At 73.0% G+C, this 18,184-nt stretch overlaps 3 protein-coding genes across 4 annotated transcripts; 2 read left to right on the top strand and 1 right to left on the bottom strand.

Moving 5' to 3' along the window:
- Positions 1 to 282: 282 nt before the first annotated feature.
- OPLAH (5-oxoprolinase, ATP-hydrolysing) lies at positions 283 to 9,917 on the bottom strand. Of its 2 annotated transcripts, none has more exons than XM_040547523.1 (26): positions 9,425 to 9,917; positions 8,485 to 8,676; positions 7,402 to 7,516; positions 7,206 to 7,329; positions 6,937 to 7,132; positions 6,698 to 6,863; positions 6,497 to 6,635; positions 6,218 to 6,285; positions 5,881 to 6,134; positions 5,690 to 5,802; positions 5,430 to 5,600; positions 5,212 to 5,349; positions 4,997 to 5,135; positions 4,793 to 4,905; positions 4,184 to 4,335; positions 3,843 to 4,003; positions 3,655 to 3,756; positions 3,146 to 3,320; positions 2,884 to 3,068; positions 2,685 to 2,816; positions 2,426 to 2,560; positions 1,816 to 1,965; positions 1,564 to 1,721; positions 1,336 to 1,496; positions 1,141 to 1,238; positions 283 to 1,052 (listed from the first exon to the last, which is right to left on the bottom strand). In XM_040547523.1, the coding sequence occupies exons 1-26, from the start codon at positions 9,593 to 9,595 to the stop codon at positions 900 to 902; spliced, it is 3,861 nt and encodes a 1,286-aa protein (XP_040403457.1). In that variant the 5' UTR covers positions 9,596 to 9,917; the 3' UTR covers positions 283 to 899. The 2 variants fall into 2 exon arrangements, with proteins under 2 accessions (XP_040403457.1, XP_040403456.1); XM_040547522.1 differs by having other exon boundaries at positions 7,402 to 7,534; positions 9,425 to 9,754.
- Positions 9,918 to 10,127: 210 nt separating this feature from the next.
- Positions 10,128 to 12,491, top strand: EXOSC4 (exosome component 4). The gene is made up of 3 exons (XM_040547528.1): positions 10,128 to 10,344; positions 11,169 to 11,375; positions 12,094 to 12,491. Exons 1-3 carry the CDS (start codon positions 10,174 to 10,176, stop codon positions 12,451 to 12,453), a joined length of 738 nt encoding a protein of 245 aa, XP_040403462.1. The 5' UTR covers positions 10,128 to 10,173; the 3' UTR covers positions 12,454 to 12,491.
- An 833-nt stretch (positions 12,492 to 13,324) lies between these two features.
- Positions 13,325 to 18,029, top strand: GPAA1 (glycosylphosphatidylinositol anchor attachment 1). The gene is made up of 13 exons (XM_040547525.1): positions 13,325 to 13,385; positions 14,172 to 14,247; positions 14,328 to 14,507; positions 14,619 to 14,730; positions 15,313 to 15,460; positions 15,583 to 15,684; positions 15,755 to 15,951; positions 16,021 to 16,217; positions 16,301 to 16,454; positions 16,587 to 16,682; positions 16,854 to 17,050; positions 17,133 to 17,303; positions 17,380 to 18,029. The coding sequence occupies exons 2-13, from the start codon at positions 14,174 to 14,176 to the stop codon at positions 17,621 to 17,623; spliced, it is 1,872 nt and encodes a 623-aa protein (XP_040403459.1). The 5' UTR covers positions 13,325 to 13,385; positions 14,172 to 14,173; the 3' UTR covers positions 17,624 to 18,029.
- Positions 18,030 to 18,184: the final 155 nt, after the last annotated feature.

Below are 18,184 nucleotides of genomic sequence, written 5' to 3'. Positions count from 1 at the left end.
CAGTTGGAGAGGGGGCGCAGAGGGGCCGCGGGGCCAGCCTGGGGGGCATGGGACCAGGCAGGGCCCCCTGGGGGACATGTGCAGGTTGTGCCCCCCCACCATTGTACAATCGCCCCCATTGTGCCACCCCCCCCCCCCCCCCCCCCCCCACTGCATTGTCCCCAGCCCCAAGGGCCACAAAGAGCCCTCGGGGCTCACCAGGTGGGGGGACACTCGGCACTCAGGGTCTGCGCCATGGGGACGGCTCCGCGGGGCCCCCCGCCACACGCTGCCACGCCGGGGTGGCCGAAAGGCTCCTTTATTTGAAGGCACTGAGCTGGTGGGGAGCAGGGAGGAGCTGGTGCTGTGGGGCTGAGCCCTGGGGGGCACGGGCAGGGGTCCTGGGGCTGCGTGGGGGCTGGGGGGCGGTGAGGCACAAGCGTGGGGGCACGGAGGCGGTGTGGAGGGACACGGGGGGAGAGGCTGCCCCACAGCGGGATCCTGAGCCTTGCCCCGCGGCGGGGGGACCCTCCGGTCCCCTCTGCCTTGGAGTGGGGGGCAGAGGCCAGGGGACGCCCCTGGGAGTGTGCAGAGCTGGGACCGGGGGGGCTGCCCCAGGGAGTGTGCGTATGGGGATGGGGGGCTGCCCCCCGGGGTGTGCGTACGTGGGGACACGGGGCTGCCCTCGGACTGTGCGTACCTGGTCCCGGGGGGCTGCCCCCTGGGGTGTGCGTGTGTGGGGCTGGGGGCTGCTCCTCGGCGGGGGTGTACCAGGGGCTGGGGCTGCCCCACGGGGTGAGCGTACCTGGCCTTGGGGCTGCCCCACGGGGTCTGCCTACCTAGGGTGGGGGCTGCCCCATGGGGCACGCGTAGCTGAGGCTGGGGCTGCCCCACGGCCCCCGGCTCGGGGCCCAGGGCCCTCACACGGCCTCCTGCGCCCGCCGGTACTCGAAGAGGCTCCCGCGCTCTGCAAAGCTCCGGGGAGCCGGCGGCTCCGCACCATCCTCGGCGTCCCCGGCATCCCCAGGGGGCCCAAAGCCACCCCCACCGGGGGTCTGCAGGCAGAAGACGTCCTGCGGAAGGGAGAGGAGGCAGGCGGTCATGGGGGGGGGGGGGGACGGACAAGGGGCACAAGGGCCTGGGGGGGCACACGCATCTCACCCCCGGCTGCACCGGCACCGATGTCTTGGCGCCCAGGTTGATGGCTCGCCCGTCGCGGCGCAGCAGCAGGTTGAGCCCCAGGGCGCCGGGGCTGCCGCCTGCCGGGGACAAGGGGGTGAGCGGGGCGCCGTGGGGCACGCCGTGGGGCACGCCGTGGGGCACGCTGTGGGGCACGCTGTGGGGCACAGGGCTCACCTCGCAGGCCGTAGGGCTGGATGGCGCGGCGCTCGCTCAGCACCGACAGCACCATGTCCTGGCGGAAGAGCAGCTCCCGGCACACGCCGTCGCCCCCCCGGAAGCGCCCGGCGCCCCCCGAGCCGCGGCGCAGCTCGAAGCGCTGCAGGACCACGGGGTACCTGGGGGGCGCGTGGTCAGGCGGCGCAGGACCGAGCGTGGCCCCCCCCCCCCCGGCCCTGCACCCACCGCTGCTCCAGGACCTCGGGGTCGGTGATGCGCGTGTTGGTCATGTGCGTGTGCACCCCGCTGCGGCCGTGCCAGCGGGGACCAGCCCCCGCGCCCCCCGCCACCGTCTCGTAGTAGCCCACGCGTTCGTTCCCGAAGGTGACGTTGTTCATGCAGCCCTGGGGAGAGGTGCCGTGGGAAGGGGCATGGCCCCCCCCCCACCCCCCAGCCGCCGGGTCTGGCCCCGCGCCCCCTCCCCGGCCCCTGCCCTACCTGGGAGGCAGCGCAGACCCCGAAAGCCTTGAAGATGACGTCCACCACCCGCTGCGAGGTCAGCACGTTGCCCCCCACCACGGCGGCATCGGGCGAGGGGTCCAGGATGGAGCCCTTGGGGATGACGACGCGCACGGGGGCCAGGCAGCCCTGGGGGGGGGTTGGGGGGGGAAGGGGAGAGACACAGCTGGGGGTGAACACCCAGACCCATGGCTCCACCTGCCTGCAGAGCGGGGCCCCCAAAAGCCCCTGCCCCAAGAAACAAGGTCCCAGGACCCCCTACCCAAACGTCCCTCATCCCCCAGGGCTCTGCCCTGCTCCTGTGGGCAGCTCAGTGGTCCCGGTGCCCAGGGGTCCCTATGTGCTCAGGGGTCCCAATGTGACCAGGTATCCCCAAGACGGGAGTCCCTATGTGACCGGGTGTCCCCACGCTGGGGGTCCCGGTGCTTGGGGGTCCCTGTGTGACCGGGTGTCCCCACACCGGGGGTCCTGGTGCTCAGGGGTCCCTATGTGACCGGGTGTCCCCACGCTGGGGGTCCCGGTGCTCGGGGGTCCCTATGTGACTGGGTGTCCCCACGCCAGGGGTCCCGGTGCTGGCCGCGGTGCCCACCTGGTTGAGCGGGATGTCCTGCCCCACCATGCAGCGCAGGCAGTAGATGAGGGCCGAGAGCGTGATGGCGCGGGGCGCGTTGCAGTTCCCGTACACCTCGTGCCCGGAGCCCGAGAAATCGAACACGGCGCTGCCCTGCACGGACAGGGTGGGGGACATGGGGTGGGGGACACGGGGTGGGGGACACGGGGTGGGACGTGGCAGGACACAGTGGGACGCGGGGGGACGCTGCCTCCCGGCCCCGCCACCCTGTGCGCACCTCCTGGGGGTCCACCTGCACCCGCAGCCGGATGGGGGAGCCGTCGTCCATGCGGTCCTCAGCCTCCACGGCTGCGCCCCAGCGGGCGGCGAAGCCCCTCAGCATCTCGCGCACGGCCAGCTCCGCGTTGGCCTGGGGACCGGGACAACGTCAGGAACGGGGTGGCAGCAGCGGTGCGGGGAGGGGGCGCGGGCCCTACCTGGATGTGGCCCATGTACGCCTGCACCACGCCGAGGCCGTAGAGGCCGATGAGCTCGGCCACCAGCTGGATGCCCTTCTGGTTGGCAGCCACCTGCGCCCGCAGGTCCGAGAGGTTGTCCTGCAGGTTGCGGGTCCCGCTGCAGCCCGCCACGCGGCCCGGCGCCATCAGGGCCTCGGTCACCGCTGCGGGGACGGGTGAGCGGTGGTGGGGCGGTGGCGATGGCTCCCGTCCCCGTCCCCGCGCCCCGCCGGACACCCACCTTCCTCCTGGAAGACGCCGTCCTTCACCAGCTTGAAGGAGACGAAGACGGCCCCCTCCTCGTGCAGCGCCTTGGAGTGGGGGGGCATGGAGCCGGGCGTGATGCCCCCGATGTCCGCGTGGTGCCCGCGGCTGGCCACGAAGAAGACGGGCTTGGGGACGCCGGGCCAGAAGACCTGCGGAGGGGCTGGCGCTGAGCCTGGCGCCCAGGGTGTCCCCAGGGTGTCCCCAGTGCGTCCCTAGGGTGTCCCCGGGGTGTCCCTGGGGTGTCCCCAGGTGCGCCCAGGGTATCCCCAGGGTGTCCCCGTGGTGTCCCCCGGATGTCCCCAGGGTGTCCCCAGGGTGTCCCTGTGGTGGCCAAGGGGTGTCCATGGTGGCCCATCACCATCTCCATGATGTTCTGGGGCTGTCCATGGGGTGCCCATGGGGCCACCTCCAGGGTGTCTGTGGGGTGCCCCTGGGGAGCCCCCCGGTGCCCCCACCCCGCGTGTCCCCGGGTGCCGCACTCACGGGGGTGATGACGGTCAGGTCGGGCAGGTGGCTGCCCCCGGCGCAGGGGTGGTTGCTCAGGAGCACGTCCCCCTCCCGCAGGTCGTCCCCCAGCCTGCGGATCTGCGATGGCAGTGGGCAGGGGGGCTCAGCCCCACGGGGGTTGTGGAGGGGCCTGGGGGGGGGTGGAGCGCGAGGCACCCCCTTACCTGGAACTGGACGGTCTCCTGCATGGCGCCCAGGTGCACGGGGATGTGGGGGGCGTTGGACACCAGCCCCCCGTCCGGCCCAAAAAGGGCGCAGGAGAAGTCCAGGCGCTCCTTGATGTTGGTGGAGATGGCCGTGCGCTGCAGGATCCGGCCCATCTGCTCTGCGGGGGCACCGAGGGGCCGGGAGGGCCCTGAGTGGGGGGCGCAGGCCCCCAGCAGCCCCCCCAGCAGTCCCCCAGCTGCACCGGAGCCGTCCCGGAGCCCCGCTGTCGCCTCCCTGTCCCCACCAGATGCATTTTACCCCCCCCGGACGAGCCCCCCGCCCCAGTGGCTGTGCCCACCTGCGATGCTCATGAAGCGGTGGGAGAAGATGGAGAGCTGCACGGGGTCGAGCTGCGTGCCCACGGCGCTCGGCCGCCCCGAGCCCACGGCGATGCAGACGTCGCCGAGCTCCGTCAGGCTGGCGGTGCAGCCCGGCTCCACCAGGATGGTGCTGGGGGGGGGGGGGGGGACGGCGTGGGGGGGGTGGCCCGGGCCCCACAGTGAGGGGCAGCACGGAGCCGTGCCCAAAATGGGGACAGGGCTGGCTCGCTTCCACTCCTTGGCCCCACAGGGAGGGAACCCTGGCGTCCGGGTCCCCATGGTCCATGCAGAATCCCATCCTGGGGTCCCACCAGCACCCTGGGGTCCCACCGGCTCCACAGGCCCCCTCCCCTGCTCTCTGGGGACCCTCCTCCAGCACCCTGGGGTCCCCACCAGCTCTCCAGGGACCCCACCAGCTCTCCAAGGTCCCTGCCAGCATCCTGATGTCCCTCCGGCTATCTCAGATCCCCCCAGCCCCCTCAGGTCCCCCCCAGCTCCCCAGGATCCCTGCCACCTCCCCCGGGTCCCTGCCACCTCCCCAGGGTCCCCGCCAGCCCCCCGGGATCCCCCCAGCCCCCATCTCCTGCCTGTTCTTGTCGATGATGATGGCGGGGCCGGGGATGGAGTGGTCGCAGGAGAGCTGCTCCAGCAGGAACACCGGCGTCTCCAGGTACCCCTCCTCGAAGTAGCACCGCGTCACCTGCGGGGCCGGCGCAGCTCCAGTCCCACCGAGCCCCCCCTCACCCAGAGCCCCACGGGGGGCCGGGGCCGGACCCCGCGCCCCCTCTCACCGCCTCCACGCGCGGCGGCTCCCCGCTGGGTGCCAGCGGGCTCTCGCAGCTGATGCCGGTGCTGCCGGTGCCGCGCACCCGCACGTCATCCACCACCACGGCGCGGTCGGGGATGGTGAAGCCAAACTCCGTCCTGTACCTGTGGCATGGGGAGGGGGTGAGCGCGGCCGGGTGGGGGAGCCCCCCCCGAACTGGGGGTGCCAGTAGGGACGCACCGGCTGGCGAAGGCGGTGGCGAAGTCCCCGGCACGGCAGGAGCGGGGGGTCGGGGGGTGCCCCTTGGCCGAGCACATCAGGGCGCAGTCGGTGCGCTCGTAGCGCAGGTGCAGGAACGCCTCGGTCCGGATCTGGTCGCTGCGGGGCTGGGAAGGGGTCAGTGGGCTGGGAGGGGGGACACACGACATGGTGGGGACGCGTTGGGGACCACCCCTCACCTGGAGAAGCCCTGGGCTGCCAGCGCCTGCCGGCACTCCTGCTCCAGCGTGGCGATGCGCTCGTCCAGCTGGGCGAAGGCGGCCGGCTCGTAGCGGAGGGCACACGGCACCTGCGCCTCGTGCACCACGTCTGCCAGCGCCATCCCGTATGCCGACAGCACCCCGCTGTACCTGCGGGCACCCAGCGCCGGCGGCGGCTTCAGCGCCCGCCCCGCGCCCCCAGACCGGGCTGGGGGACCCCGTCCTAGCCCCCCGCGTACTTGTGGATGAAAACCTTCTTCATGCCCAGGGCGCGGGCGATGGCGCAGGCGTGCTGTCCCCCCGCGCCCCCAAAGCAGGCCAGCACGTGGCGGGAGGTGTCATGGCCTCGCGCCTGTTTTGGGGGAGAAAACGGTGATTTGGCACCAGCAGGAATGGAGATGGAGGGACCCCCCGGCGGCACGGCGCCCACCTGCGTCAGGGCGCGGATGGGCCGGCACATGGCCTCGTTGGCCACGCGGATGAAGCCCATGGCCACCTCCTCCACCGACATCGGCTGCTGGCCGGGCGCGCCGGCGCCCACCCGGGCGGCCAGGCCCTGCAGCGCCCGCAGCGCGGCCTCGCGGCACAGCGGCTGGTCCTCGCCCGGCCCGAAGATGCGGGGGAAGAACTCGGGCAGCAGGCGGCCCAGGCACAGGTTGGCGTCGGTGACGGTCGGCGGCCCCCCTGCGTGAGGGGATGGGACGGGGATGGGGACGGTGAGGGCGGCCCCACGGTATGGCCCCCACTGTCCCGTGTCCCCCGCTCACCCTTCCGGTAGCAGGCGGGGCCGGGGTGGGCACCGGCTGACTCGGGGCCGACCACAAAGAGCCCGGACCTGGAGGGGGAGACAGCGGCGTGGGGAGGGGGACCTCCCAATCCCATCCCACCCTGCCCCACCCCACCCCATCCCATCCCCATCCTGTCCCCACCCCACCCCACCCCATCCCCATCCCCATCCCATCCCCATCCTGTCCCCACCCCACCCCATCCCACCCCCATCCCCATCCCATCCCACCCCACCCCACCCCACCCCATCCCATCCCCACCTGAAGAACAGCATGGAGCCCCCCCCGGCCGCCACCGTGTTGATGTCGAGCTGCGGTGCCTGGATGCTGACGCCGGCCGTGGTGGCCTCGAAGACGTGCTCGTACTCCCCGGCGTAGCGGCTCACGTCCGTCGAGGTGCCTGGGGAGCGCGGCTCAGCCCCGGCCCCGCGCCCCCCGCGCCCGGCCCCCAGCCCCACTCACCCCCCATGTCGAAGCCGATGACGGGCTGCCCGTCCTGGTGCCGGTACGTGGTGACAGCGTAGCCCACCACACCACCCGCAGGCCCCGACAGCACGGCGCGGGCACCGCTGAAGTGCTGCATGGGTGTCAGGCCGCCATCGGAGCGCATGAAGAGCACCGGGACGCCCTGGGGGCGGGCAGGCGGTGGGGTGAGTTATGGGGCCGGGCACCCCCTACCCCTGCACCCAGCCCCAACTCACCTGCAGCCGCTCGGCGAAGCCGGCGCAGAAGCCGTCGAGGTACCGGCGGATGCAGGGCGTGAGGTAGGCGTCGGCGCACGCCGTGTGCCCCCGCGGCACCGCCCGCGCCATCGCCGTCACCGCCGAGGACAGGGACACGTGCTGGAAGCCCAGCTCCCGTGCCAAGGCCCCCACCTGCTCCTCGTGGCCCGGCCAGCTGCCGGTGAGAGGGGACGGGGTGGGACGGGGTCCCCGTGTCACCCAGTGCCCCCCGTCCCACGGGCACTCACGCGTAGGAGTGCAGCAGCAGCACGGCCAGGCTGCGGATGCCGCGTGCCAGCACCCGCTCCAGCTCCCGCCGCAGCGCCGTCAGGTCCAGGGGCCGCCACAGCAGCAGGGTGTCCCCGGTGCAGCCTGGGGACAGGCGGGCATCCGGGGGGGGCTCGGCATCGCGGTCTCCCCCGGTGTCCCCGGCCCAGCACCCACCTGCCAGCCGCGGCAGCGCCTCGGAGCCGGGCAGGCGGCAGCCAGGCTGCTGCGGGATGAGCCGCTCGTCCACCTCGATCACCTCCTCGTACAGCGCCGCGGGCATCGCCGCCTCCTGCGCCGCGACACCGGGCTGTGGGCGGGCGGCACCGGGCGGGCACGGGGGGGCCCTGCCACGGACACGGCTCCGGGGCGTTGGGGCCGGCGGTGGCCGTGGGGTGGGAGCGCCCGCGCCGGCCGTGACCGTGACCGCGAGCGCCGGCGGCGTGGGGAGGGGGGGGGGCGGGCGCTGGCTCGGGGCCGGGGCTGGCGCGGGGCCGCGCTGGGGCCCAGCGGCGCTGGCGGGACGCGGCCACGCGGAGCCGGGGCCTTCAAGGACGTCTGCGCCGGGCAGAGGACGCGGCGCCGCGTGGGCGCGGGGTGTGCGGGGAGGCGGCAGCACGAGCACCGGCCGGGACGGTGACCGGGACACGGCACCGCCAGCACGGGCAGCGAGGGACACGGGGACACGGCGCGGGTGGCGGGGCCGTGCCACCCAGCCCGGATGCTGAGGGTCACAGGGACGCGGTGCCGGGAGCCCCGAGGGCGTGGGGCACTGCGACACGCTGCCCGGAGCACGGACAGCGCGGGCAGCAGGGACCTGCCACCCCGATCCCGGTGCAGGTGACGGGGACACAGCCCCCCGACTGCAGCGTGGGTTATGGGGACACAGCACCCCAATCCCGGTGCAGGTGACAGGGACACGGCACCCAGATCCTGGTGCAGGCGACGGGGACACGGCACCCTGGCCCCGGTGCAGGAGATGGGGACACAGCACCCCAATCCCGGTGCAGGTGACAGGGACACGCCACCCTGATCCCAGCGCAGGTGGTGGTGACACAGCACCCTGATCCCAGTGTGGGTGACGGGGACACGGCACCCCGATCCCGGTGCAGGGGATGGGGACATGCTACCTGGACCCTGGTGCAGGAGATGGGGACACGCCACCCGATCCCAGTGCAGGTGACAGGGACATGCCACCCCGATCCCGCTGCAGGTGACGGGGACACACCGCCCCGATCCCGGCGCGGCGCCGCCTCTCACCAGGTCGAAGATGCGCGGGCGCGCCTGGGTGCCGATGTGCAGGAGGTCGCGGAAGCCGCGGGTGACGAGCAGGGCCACGCGCTCGCCCCGGCGCTCCAGCAGCGCGTTGGTGGCCACCGTGGTGCCCATGCGGATCCACTCGATGCGGGACGTGTCCAGCGGGCGCTCGCGTGGCACCGGCACCCCGCTCTCCTGCCACGGCCCCGCCTCAGCCCCGCAGCCCCGAGGACGCGGCTCAGCCCCGTGGGGGTGCGGGGTGGGGGTCCCAGCACCCCACCGCCCCCGGGGACACGGACTGGGGGTCCCACCACTCCCAGGGGTGCCGAACTGGGGGGGGGGGGGGGGTGTCCCACCACCCCCGGGGACATGGAGAGGGGGTCCCACCGCTCCTGGGGGCGCAGAGCTGGGGGTCCCGCCGCCCCCCTGCCCCTGGGGACATGGAGCGGGGGTCCCACCGCCCCCAGGGGTGCGGAGCAGGGGTCCCACCGCCCCCCTGCCCCCAGGGGTGCAAAGTGGGGGTCCCATCAGCCCACCACACCTGGGGACACGAAGTGGGGGTCCTACCACCCCAGGGGGCAGGAGTGGGGGTCCCACCGCCCCCAGGGATGCAGAGCGAGGGTCCCACCGCCCCACCACCCCACCGGGCATGGAGCGGGGGTCCCGCCACCCCACCGCCCCCCAGCAGCCACCCTGGCACTGGGGGGGACACGGGACCAGTGCAGGGAGTGGGGTCCAGCACCGGGGGACCACGAGGAGGGAGCTGGGAGGGTCCCGGTGGGCGTCCTGGGGGGACGGCCCGAGGGTGTCCCCGGGAGAGTCCTCAGGTCCCCGGGGGATCCCGCGGGGAGGGACCTGTGGGGGTGCCGGTGCTGCCGGGAGGGGTCCCCCCCCCGCCCGGTGCCGGGGCTGCGGGGGTCCCGGGGCGGGCGCGGCGCCGCACCTCCTGCAGGACGCGGCGGATGCCCTCGGTGGGGGCGTCGCCGTAGCTCGGGTCCTCGGAGAGCAGCTTCAGGACGCGGACGCGGCCGCCGGGGCAGCGGGCGAAGACGTCGGTGAAGGTGCCGCCGCGGTCGATGGCGAACTGGAAGCCGGCGGGGACTGGCGCCGCCATGGCGGGGCGGTCCTGCCCGGTACTGCTCGGTCCTGCCCGGTACTGCCCGGTCCGGTCTGGTCGTGCCCGGTACGGCCCGGTACTGCCCGGTGCGGTCCGGTACGGCCCGGTCCGGTACTACCTGGTCCGGTCCGGTACTGCCCGGTGCTGCCCGGTACGGCCCGGTCTGGTCTGGTACTGCCCGGTGCTGTCCGGTGCTGTCCGGTACGGCCCGGTGCGGTCCGGTCCGGTCCGGTACTGCCCGGTCCGGTACTGCCCGGTACCCCCCGGTACCGTCCGGTACTACCTGGTCCGGTCCGGTCCTGCTCGGTACTCCCGGTCCCGCCCGTCCCGTCCCGTCCCGCCCCCTCCCCTCCCGTCCCGTTCCGTCCCGTCCCCGCCCCGCCCCCGCCCCCTCTCCCCGGTCCCGGTCCCGGTCCCGGTCCCGGCCGGGCAGCGCCTCGCTCCGCCCCCTCGGGGGGCGTGGCCAGGGAGGGGGCGGCGGCTCGGGGGGCGTGGCCGCGGGGCACGCCGGGAGCTGTAGTCCGGCGCGGGGTGTGCCGGGAGCCGTAGGCCGACGGGGGCGGGCCGGGGCGGCGATGGCGGCGCTGGAGCTGCTGTCGGACGAGGGGTACCGCGCCGACGGGCGCCGCGCCGCCGAGCTGCGCAAGGTGCGGGCCCGCATGGGCGTCTTCGCGCAGCCCGACGGCTCGGCCTACATCGAGCAGGGCAACACCAAGGCGCTCGCCGTGGTCTACGGCCCGCACGAGGTGAGGGGGGGATCGGCTCCGTGGGGGGGCGGCTGGGGGAGCCGGGGGGGTTCAGCCCGGGGAAGAGGAGGCTCGGGGGCGACCTCATCGCTCCCTGCAGGTACCTGACGGGGCTGCAGCGAGCTGGGGCTTGGTCTGTGCTCCCGCTGACGGGACGAGGGGGAATGGGCTCAGGTTGCGCCAGGGGAGGTTTGGGTTGGATGTTGGGCAGAACTTCATCACCGAAAGGGCTGTGAGGCGTTGGGACGGGCTGCCCGGGGAGGTGGTGGAGTCCCCATCCCTGGAGGTCCTTAAAAGACGTTTGGATGTAGAGCTTAGTGACGTGGTTTAGTGGAGGGCTTGTTAGGGTTAGGTCAGAGGTTGGGCTGGGTGATCTTGGAGGTCTCTTCCAACCTCGGTGATTCTGGGATCCTGTGACCCGTGGCTGCAGGGGGACGGCCTGCTCCACCAGGGGCCTCTCCACAGGCCGCGGGGGAACTGCTGCTGCGTGCCCGGGGCACCTCCTGCCCCCCTGCTGCGCTCACCTGGGGGCTGCAGGGCTGGTGCCCGCTCCTCTCCCTCCCAGCTGCTGTGCGGCAGCTTTTTTTTTTTTTTCCCCTTTCTTAAATCTTCCCTCACAGAAGAACAAACAACGTCACTTACTGGTCAGCAGCGGGGCCCTTCCCTCGCAAGGGGCAGCTTCTGGATGCCTCTCACAGAAGCCACCCCGATGGCCCCCTGCTACCAAAACCTTGCCACGCGAACCCACCGCACCCCCCTGACCTCCCCCCCCCGACCCTCTCCCCCCCGTCCCGCTCCCCCCTGACCCTCTCCCGTGCCCCCAGATGCGCGGCCCCCGCAGCAAGGCGCTGCCCGACCGGGCGCTGGTGAACTGCCAGTACAGCATGGCCACCTTCAGCACGGGCGAGCGCAAGCGGCGGCCCCACGGCGACCGCAAGTCGAGCGAGATGACGCTGCACCTCAAGCAGACCTTCGAGGCCGCCATCCTGACCGAGCTGTACCCCCGCTCCCAGATCGACATCTACGTGCAGGTGGGCACGGGGGTGGGATGGGGCAGCCCCCCTGTGGGACATGGGGACGGGGACGGGATGGGGACAGGGCGTTCCCACTGCAGGACGTGGGGATGGGGACAGCACACCCCCCTGTGCACAGGGATGCAAAAGGGGACAGCCTCTCCATGGAGAACAGGGGGGATTTTCCCTTTACGAGGGTCGCGGACAGCCCCTCTGTGGGGGACAGGGAGGGGATGGCCCCTCTGTGGGCGGCAGGGATGCAGGGGGGGCACTCCCTCTGTGGATCATGGGGGTGGGGGGACCCAGTTCCTCCATGGGGGACGAGGATGCGGAGAGGATGGAAAGGGAAAGGAAAGGAAAAAGGGAAGGGAAGGGAAAGGAAAGGAAAAAGGGAAGGGAAGGGAAAGGAAAGGAAAAAGGGAAGGGAAGGGAAAGGAAAGGAAAAAGGGAAGGGAAGGGAAAGGAAAGGAAAAAGGGAAGGGAAGGGAAAGGAAAGGAAAAAGGGAAGGGAAGGGAAAGGAAAGGAAAAAGGGAAGGGAAGGGAAACAGGAAAGGGGAAGGAAAGGAAAAAGGAAAGGGGAGGGAAAGGAAAGCAAAGAGAAAATGAAGGGAAAGGAAAGGAAAAGGGACAGCCCCTCGAGGTGTGGCCATGCCCCACTTGCTCCCGGGGGTGCTGGGGGCAGCGAGGCCCCGCACCGGGAGCCGCCAGCACCCCCCCAGCGCTGCCGCTCCCCAGATCCTGCAGGCGGACGGGGGCAACTACTGCGCCTGCGTGAACGCCGCCACGCTGGCCGTCATCGACGCCGGCATCCCCATGCGGGACTACGTCTGCGCCAGCTCGGCCGGCTTCGTGGAGGACACGGCGCTGGCCGACCTCAGCTACGTGGAGGAGGCGTCGGGGGGCCCGCAGGCGGCCCTGGCGCTGCTGCCCACCTCGGGGCAGATCGCGCTGCTGCAGATGGACTCGCGCCTGCACGAGGACCACCTGGAGGCCGTCATCGAGGCGGCCAGCGGCGCCTGCAGGGCCGTGCACGCCGTGCTGGACGGCGTGGTGCGCGACCACGTGCGGGAGGTCACCGCGCTGCTCGGGGACTGAGCGGGGGCGCCCGGAGGCAAATAAAGGGCGGCCCCGAACACCGCCGCTGTGTCACCTCCCTCGGGGTGTGGCGGGGACGTGGCTGGGAGGTTGGGAGCCCCCCCCCCCCCCCCCCCCCGCGTCCCCCTGCCCCGTGGAGCTTTTGGGCTGGGCCCCGCCAAGCCGTTCTGCTGCGGGAGGGGGGGAGTGCTGAAAAGTGGGAGAGGGGCGATAACGGACGGAGGGGAGGGCAGCTGGGGAGGGGAGGGGATGTGCCCCCCCGTGATGTGTCTCCAGCCTGGGGGCTCCTCCGTGTCCCCCCCACCCCCCCAGGCCCCCCCCAGCCGTGCCCAGCCCCACCCCAGGGGGTTCGGGGAGCCCCCCGGAGCAGCCCCCAGCCCCCGGTCCTGGTGCCAGGGCTCCGGCACCCGCCCGGCCCGGCAGTCCTGGGCCCTCGGCGGGTCCCCCAGCCCGGCACGGCCGCCCCCAGCGCCTGGCGCCTTGCACTGCCGCATCGCACACCTGCCCCCGTTGCACGCCCGCCCCCCCCCCCACTCCCCCCGCGGCACGGCTCCTTGCACACCCCCCCGCATCCCTGGTGCTCGGCTCCTTGCTCACGCGCACACGCAGCACCCCGCCTTGCACGCCCCCATTGCACGCTCCGGAGCACAGCTCCTTGTGCGCACCCCCACTGCGCGCCCCCAGCCCCGCGCCCCCCCCCGCTCCTTGCGCACCCCGTTACGCGGCCCTCCCTCCCCTCCCGCCTTGCACGGGCCCTCCCCCTGCAGGCCCCACGCCCCGCCCCCTGGCAAACCACGCCCCTCGCGAGCCCCGCCCCTTCGCACGCCCCGCCCCCAGGGCTCCGCCCCCCCCAAGCCGCGCACGCGCGGGGCGGGGCCCGTCGGTGTCTGCGGGCTCCTCCCCGCGGCCGGGCCGGGCGGCGGGACCCGGAGGTGGGCGCGGGGCGGGGGGGGCAGGACCGGGGGGCGGGGGCTGTGCGGGGGTGGGGGGGCAGGAACGGGAGCCATGGGGTGCTTGGGGCCGGGTGTAGGGGCTGGGGGGCGCACGGGGGGCAGGCGCGGGGGCTGGGGGCGGATAAAGGGGCTGGGGGGCAGCTGTGGGAGCCGTGGGGGGCGGGCATGGGGGCTGGGGGGGGGCGTTTGGGCAGGTATCGGGGCTGGGGGGTCCGTGGGGGGCAGGTGTGGGGGCGGTGGGGTGCTTGGGGGGCAGGTCCGGGGCCTGGGGGGGTTAGGTGGGGGGGCTGGGGGTGCATGGGGGCAGGTGTGGGAGCCGTGGGGTGTGCGGGGGGCAGGTGTGGGCACTATGGGGCGCGTGGGGGGCAGGTACGGGGGTGGTGGGGTGCTTGGGGGGCAGGTACGGGCACCGTGGGGGGTGTGGGGCAGGTATGGGGGCTGGGGGTGCATGGGGGCAGGTACGGGGGCTGTGTGTGGGGGGGGGTAGGTGTGGGAGCCATGGGGTGCGTGTGGGGCAGATATGGGGCCCATGGGGGTTAGGGTTGGGGGCTGGGGGTGCATGGGGGGCAGGCAGGGGGCTGGGGGGTAAGCAGGGGGCTGTGGATTGCTTGTGGGGTGGATGTGGGGCCATCAGGTGCATCCATGGGGCACAGACGCTGTGCTTGGGCACGGGGCCGTGGTTCCTCTGGGGGTGCCCAGGGGGCACCGGGGTGGCCCAGGGGCAACCCTGGGCCTGTGGGGACCCCCTCGGTGCTCCCCCCCCAGCCATGGGGCTGCTGTCGGACCCCCACTGCCGGCGGGCGCTGTCCCGCCTCGTCGTGCGCCTCAACACCCCGCTCTGGTGAGTGCCGGCCCCGCGTGCCGGGGGGGTCCCGCACCCCGGGGGGGTCCCGCGCCCCTCACGGCCGTGCCCTCCCGCAGCGTGCTGAGCTACGTGGCGGGGCTGGGCTGGTTCCTGGCCATGGCGCTGCCGCCCCTCGCGCCGCGCACCTACATGTCGGAGAACGCCATGGGCTCCACCATGGTGGAGGAGCAGTTCCCGCACGGCGAGCGCGCCCTCGCCTACGCCCGCGACTTCGCCGCGCAGAAGAAGAAGGCGGGGTGAGGGCCGGGGACAAACGGGGGCACCCCCCCTGCTCGCCCCCGCTGCGGCTCGGGGCAGGGTTTGGGGCCGGGGGGTCCCCGCACGGCTCCATCCCCGCCTCTCCCCAGGGGCATCCCCGTGGCCTGGTTGGAGAAGACGATGTGGGGCCTGGGGCTGGAGGTGTACAAGCAGCCCTTCGCCCGCACGCTGCCCTTCCCCGACGAGAGCCGCGAGCGATACGTGCGTAGGCGCCGTGTGTATGGGGCTGCCGGGGCTCCGCGGGGCCTCCGCCTGCACGGAGGGTGCCGGGGTTTGGCTCTGCCGAGCACCGCAGCAGCGGGTGGCCAGGAGGGTCCGGCTGTAAGGAGAAATGCAGAGAGGGACCTGGGGGTGCTGGTGGACAGAGCTTGGACACAAGACAGCACCGTGTGCTGGGGGCCCAGAACCCCCCCTTTGCACCCCGGGCTGTGCCAGCAGCAGCGGGGCTGGGGGCGAGGGGGGGCTCGTGCCCCTCGGTCCCGCTCTCCCGAGCCCCCCCTGCAGTGCCCGGCCCAGCGCGAGGACACGGAGCTGCTGGAGTGGGGCCGGGGCGGCTGCGGGGTTCCCAGGGCTGGAGCAGCTCCGCCGTGGGGCCGGCTGAGGGCTGGGGGTGCTGGGCCTGGGCAGGGGAAGGCTCCGGGGGCACCTCCTGGCGGGCTGTGGTGCTGAAGTGTTTGGGGGTCGCTCTCGGGTTTAGCTCTTGGGTTGCCCCGCGTGGAGCTGGGGGCCGGGCCGGATGATCGCCGGGGTCCCCTCGGCTCAGCCCGTTCCCTTCCTCCGCAGATGGTGAAGGGCACCAACGTCTACGGGATCCTGCGGGCGCCGCGGGCGGCCAGCACCGAGTCGCTGGTGCTGAGCGTGCCCTGCAGCGAGGGCACGCAGAACAGCCAGGCCGTGGGGCTGATGCTGGCCCTGGCCGCCTACTTCCGAGGTGAGCCCGGCACCGTGCTTGTGCTCTGTGGGGCCTGGGTGGCCAAAGCCCCCCTGGGGGCTCCCGGCTTCCCGGAGGGGGCAGCACCCAGAGCGTGCCCCATGGCTGACGCCCGCACTCAGGTCAGATCTACTGGGCGAAGGACATCATCTTCCTGGTGAACGAGCACGACCTGCTGGGCATGGAGGCCTGGCTGGAGGCCTACCACGACGTCAACGTCACCGGTAAGGCCGGGGAGGCCGGGGGCCGCGGCCCCGGGAGCCCCCCGTGCGCTGAGCGTCGCGGTGCCCGCAGAGATGCAGTCCTCGGGGACGCTGGGCCGCGCCGGGGCCATCCAGGCGGCCGTGGCGCTGGAGCTGAGCAGCGACGTGGTCACCAGCTTCGACGTGGCGGTGGAGGGGCTGAACGGGCAGCTGCCCAACCTGGACCTGGTCAACCTCTTCCACGCCTTCTGCCAGAAGAACGGGCTGCTCTGCACCATCCAGGGCAAGGTGAGCTGGCGGCGGCGTGGCGCCGGGGCTGGTGGTCCCCGTGCCCGCTCCGACACGGCCGTCCCGCAGCTGCAGCGCTCCGACTGGGACACGCTGCCCGCCTACGCGCACAGCCTGCAGACGCTGCTGCTGATGGTGCTCAAGCAGGGCTCGGGGCGGCCCCAGGGCGACCACGGCCTCTTCCTCCGCTACCACATCGAGGCCATCACCGTGCGCGGCATCAACAGCTTCCGGCAGTACAAGTACGACATGACCACCGTGGGCAAGTGAGTGCGGGGCTGGGGGGGTGCCCGGGGCTTGGGGGGGTACCCAGGGCCGGGGGGACCCACGCTGAGGCTGGTCCCTGCAGGACGCTGGAGGGAATGTTCCGGAAGCTCAACAACCTCCTGGAGCGGCTGCACCAGTCCTATTTCTTCTACCTGCTGCCCTCGCTGTCCCGCTTCGTCTCCATCGGTGTCTACATGCCAGCCTTCGGCTTCCTCATCCTCGTCCTCGTCCTCAAGATATCCTTACTGGGGGGAGGACCCAGGCCGGGTCCTAGGGGACTGTGGGAGGGGGGGTCCAGGGGCTGGGGGTGTTTGGCTGGGGGGGCTCTGCTGGAGCAGCTCCGCTCGTTTCCCTGACTGCATGCCCATGCCCTGGACCTGTGGATGCAACTCAACAAATGTGAGGCGGCCTCGGCCGAGCGGCTCTGGGACGGGGACCAGGGGGCTGCCCACGCTGCGGCGGAGGTCAGGGGGCTTCTGCGTTGCGTTCCCCCCTTTTCCTTCTTGTTTTTTCCCCCTTCCTTCCTTCCCTCCCCACCTGCAGTCGTGGTGCCCGCGGACCCTTTGTGGCTCAGTTCCCTGAGGCAGGGCCGGGCCCTGCCCCAGCACCGGCCCCACCGCTGCCCTCTCCCACAGGAGCCGCGGCCGGGCCTGCTGGCCCTGGTGCCGCCGCTGCTGGTGTGCCATGCCGCCGGGCTCGCCCTCTACCTGCTGCCGGTGCTGGGGCAGCGCGTGGCCACCCAGCACTTCCCCGTCTCCGAGGCAGAGGCCGTGGTGCTCACCCTCATCGCCATCTACGTGGCCGGCATGGCGCTGCCCCACAGCGCCCACAGGTCAGGGGGTGGCCGCGGGGTGCCGTGGTGCTGAGCCCGTGGTGCTGAGCCCGTGGTGCTGAGCCCGTTTCGCTGCCTGCAGGGCACTGCCGGGTGGGGGAAGCGACCGGGGCTGGATGACGCTGAAGCTGCTGGCGCTGCTGTACCTGGCCGCCCAGCTGAGCTGCGCCGCCCTCCTCAACTTCTCCCTGGGCTTCCTCCTGGCTGCCACCATGGTCCCGGCCGCCGCCGCCGTGCGTCCCACCGGCCCCAGGTGAGTTGGGGCCCCGTGGGGTAGGACGGGGACGGTCCCCGGACCCCGCTGAGCCGCGCTCTCCCTCCCCGCTCAGGCCGGTGCTGGCGGCGCTGCTGGTGCTGTCGACGCCGGCCGTGACGCTGCTGCTGGGCATCTTCCTGCACCGCGAGCTGGAGGAGCGGCCGGCGGGGCTGGCCGAGGGCTGGCAGCTCTTCCTGCAGGCGCTGGCCGAGGGGCTGCTGCAGCACCACCTGTACGGCGCCCTGCCCTTCCCCTTCCTCGCGCTGCTCACGTACCCCTGCTGGCTGCTGCTCTGGAACGTGCTCTGCTGGAAGTGACCGGCGGGCGTGGACACACGGGTACAGACAGACACATGGACGGATGGACACACGGACAGACACCGTGGCATGGATGGAGGGACAGATAGACACGGGCAGATGGAGGACACGTGGACAGATGGACACGGATGGACACACGGACAAGGGGGGGAGTGGAGGTGTCTTGGGGTGGGCTCAGCCCCCCGGGGAAGTGCTGGGGGGTGCCCACTGCGCGCAGGCCCGGTGCCCCCAGTCCTGTCCCGATTCCTCCCAGTTCCCCCCGGTGCCGATACCCCCCGCTGCCCCCCGTCCTGTCCGGCTTCTCCCCGGTGCCAGTACCCTCTGGTCCCCCCAGTCCTGTGCCTGTACCCCCTGGTGCTGGTACTCCCTGGTCTGGTCTCAGTACCCCCCGGTGCCAGTTCCCCCCCAGTGCCCCCAGTCCGGTGCCGGTTCTGTCCTGTGCCGGTCCTGTCCCTGTGCCCCCCCGGTCCGGTCTCGATACCCCCCGGTGCCGGTTCCCCCGGTCCTGTCCCGGTCCCTCCGGTGCGGTGCCGGTTCCCCCCGGTCCTGTCCCGGTTCCCC

This window comes from Cygnus olor, chromosome 2 (genome assembly GCF_009769625.2).
Source record: "Cygnus olor isolate bCygOlo1 chromosome 2, bCygOlo1.pri.v2, whole genome shotgun sequence".
Classification (NCBI taxonomy): Eukaryota; Metazoa; Chordata; class Aves; order Anseriformes; family Anatidae; genus Cygnus; species Cygnus olor.
This window is presented reverse-complemented; position numbering and strand designations above follow the sequence as displayed.

Coding starts and splice junctions, on each gene's coding strand:
- OPLAH (XM_040547522.1), bottom strand. CDS start 9,595: ATGGCGGCGCCAGTCCCCGCCGGCTTCCAGTTCGCCATCGACCGCGGC. Junction 7,330..7,401: donor GGCGCTGCCGCGGCTGGCAG/GTGGGTGCTGGG, acceptor GCCTGTCCCCAG/GCTGCACCGGGGACACCCTG. Junction 1,053..1,140: donor CGGTGCCGGTGCAGCCGGGG/GTGAGATGCGTG, acceptor TCCCTTCCGCAG/GACGTCTTCTGCCTGCAGAC.
- EXOSC4 (XM_040547528.1), top strand. CDS start 10,174: ATGGCGGCGCTGGAGCTGCTGTCGGACGAGGGGTACCGCGCCGACGGG. Junction 10,345..11,168: donor TGGTCTACGGCCCGCACGAG/GTGAGGGGGGGA, acceptor CCGTGCCCCCAG/ATGCGCGGCCCCCGCAGCAA. Junction 11,376..12,093: donor AGATCGACATCTACGTGCAG/GTGGGCACGGGG, acceptor GCCGCTCCCCAG/ATCCTGCAGGCGGACGGGGG.
- GPAA1 (XM_040547525.1), top strand. CDS start 14,174: ATGGGGCTGCTGTCGGACCCCCACTGCCGGCGGGCGCTGTCCCGCCTC. Junction 15,461..15,582: donor CCTGGCCGCCTACTTCCGAG/GTGAGCCCGGCA, acceptor GCCCGCACTCAG/GTCAGATCTACTGGGCGAAG. Junction 15,952..16,020: donor TCTGCACCATCCAGGGCAAG/GTGAGCTGGCGG, acceptor GCCGTCCCGCAG/CTGCAGCGCTCCGACTGGGA.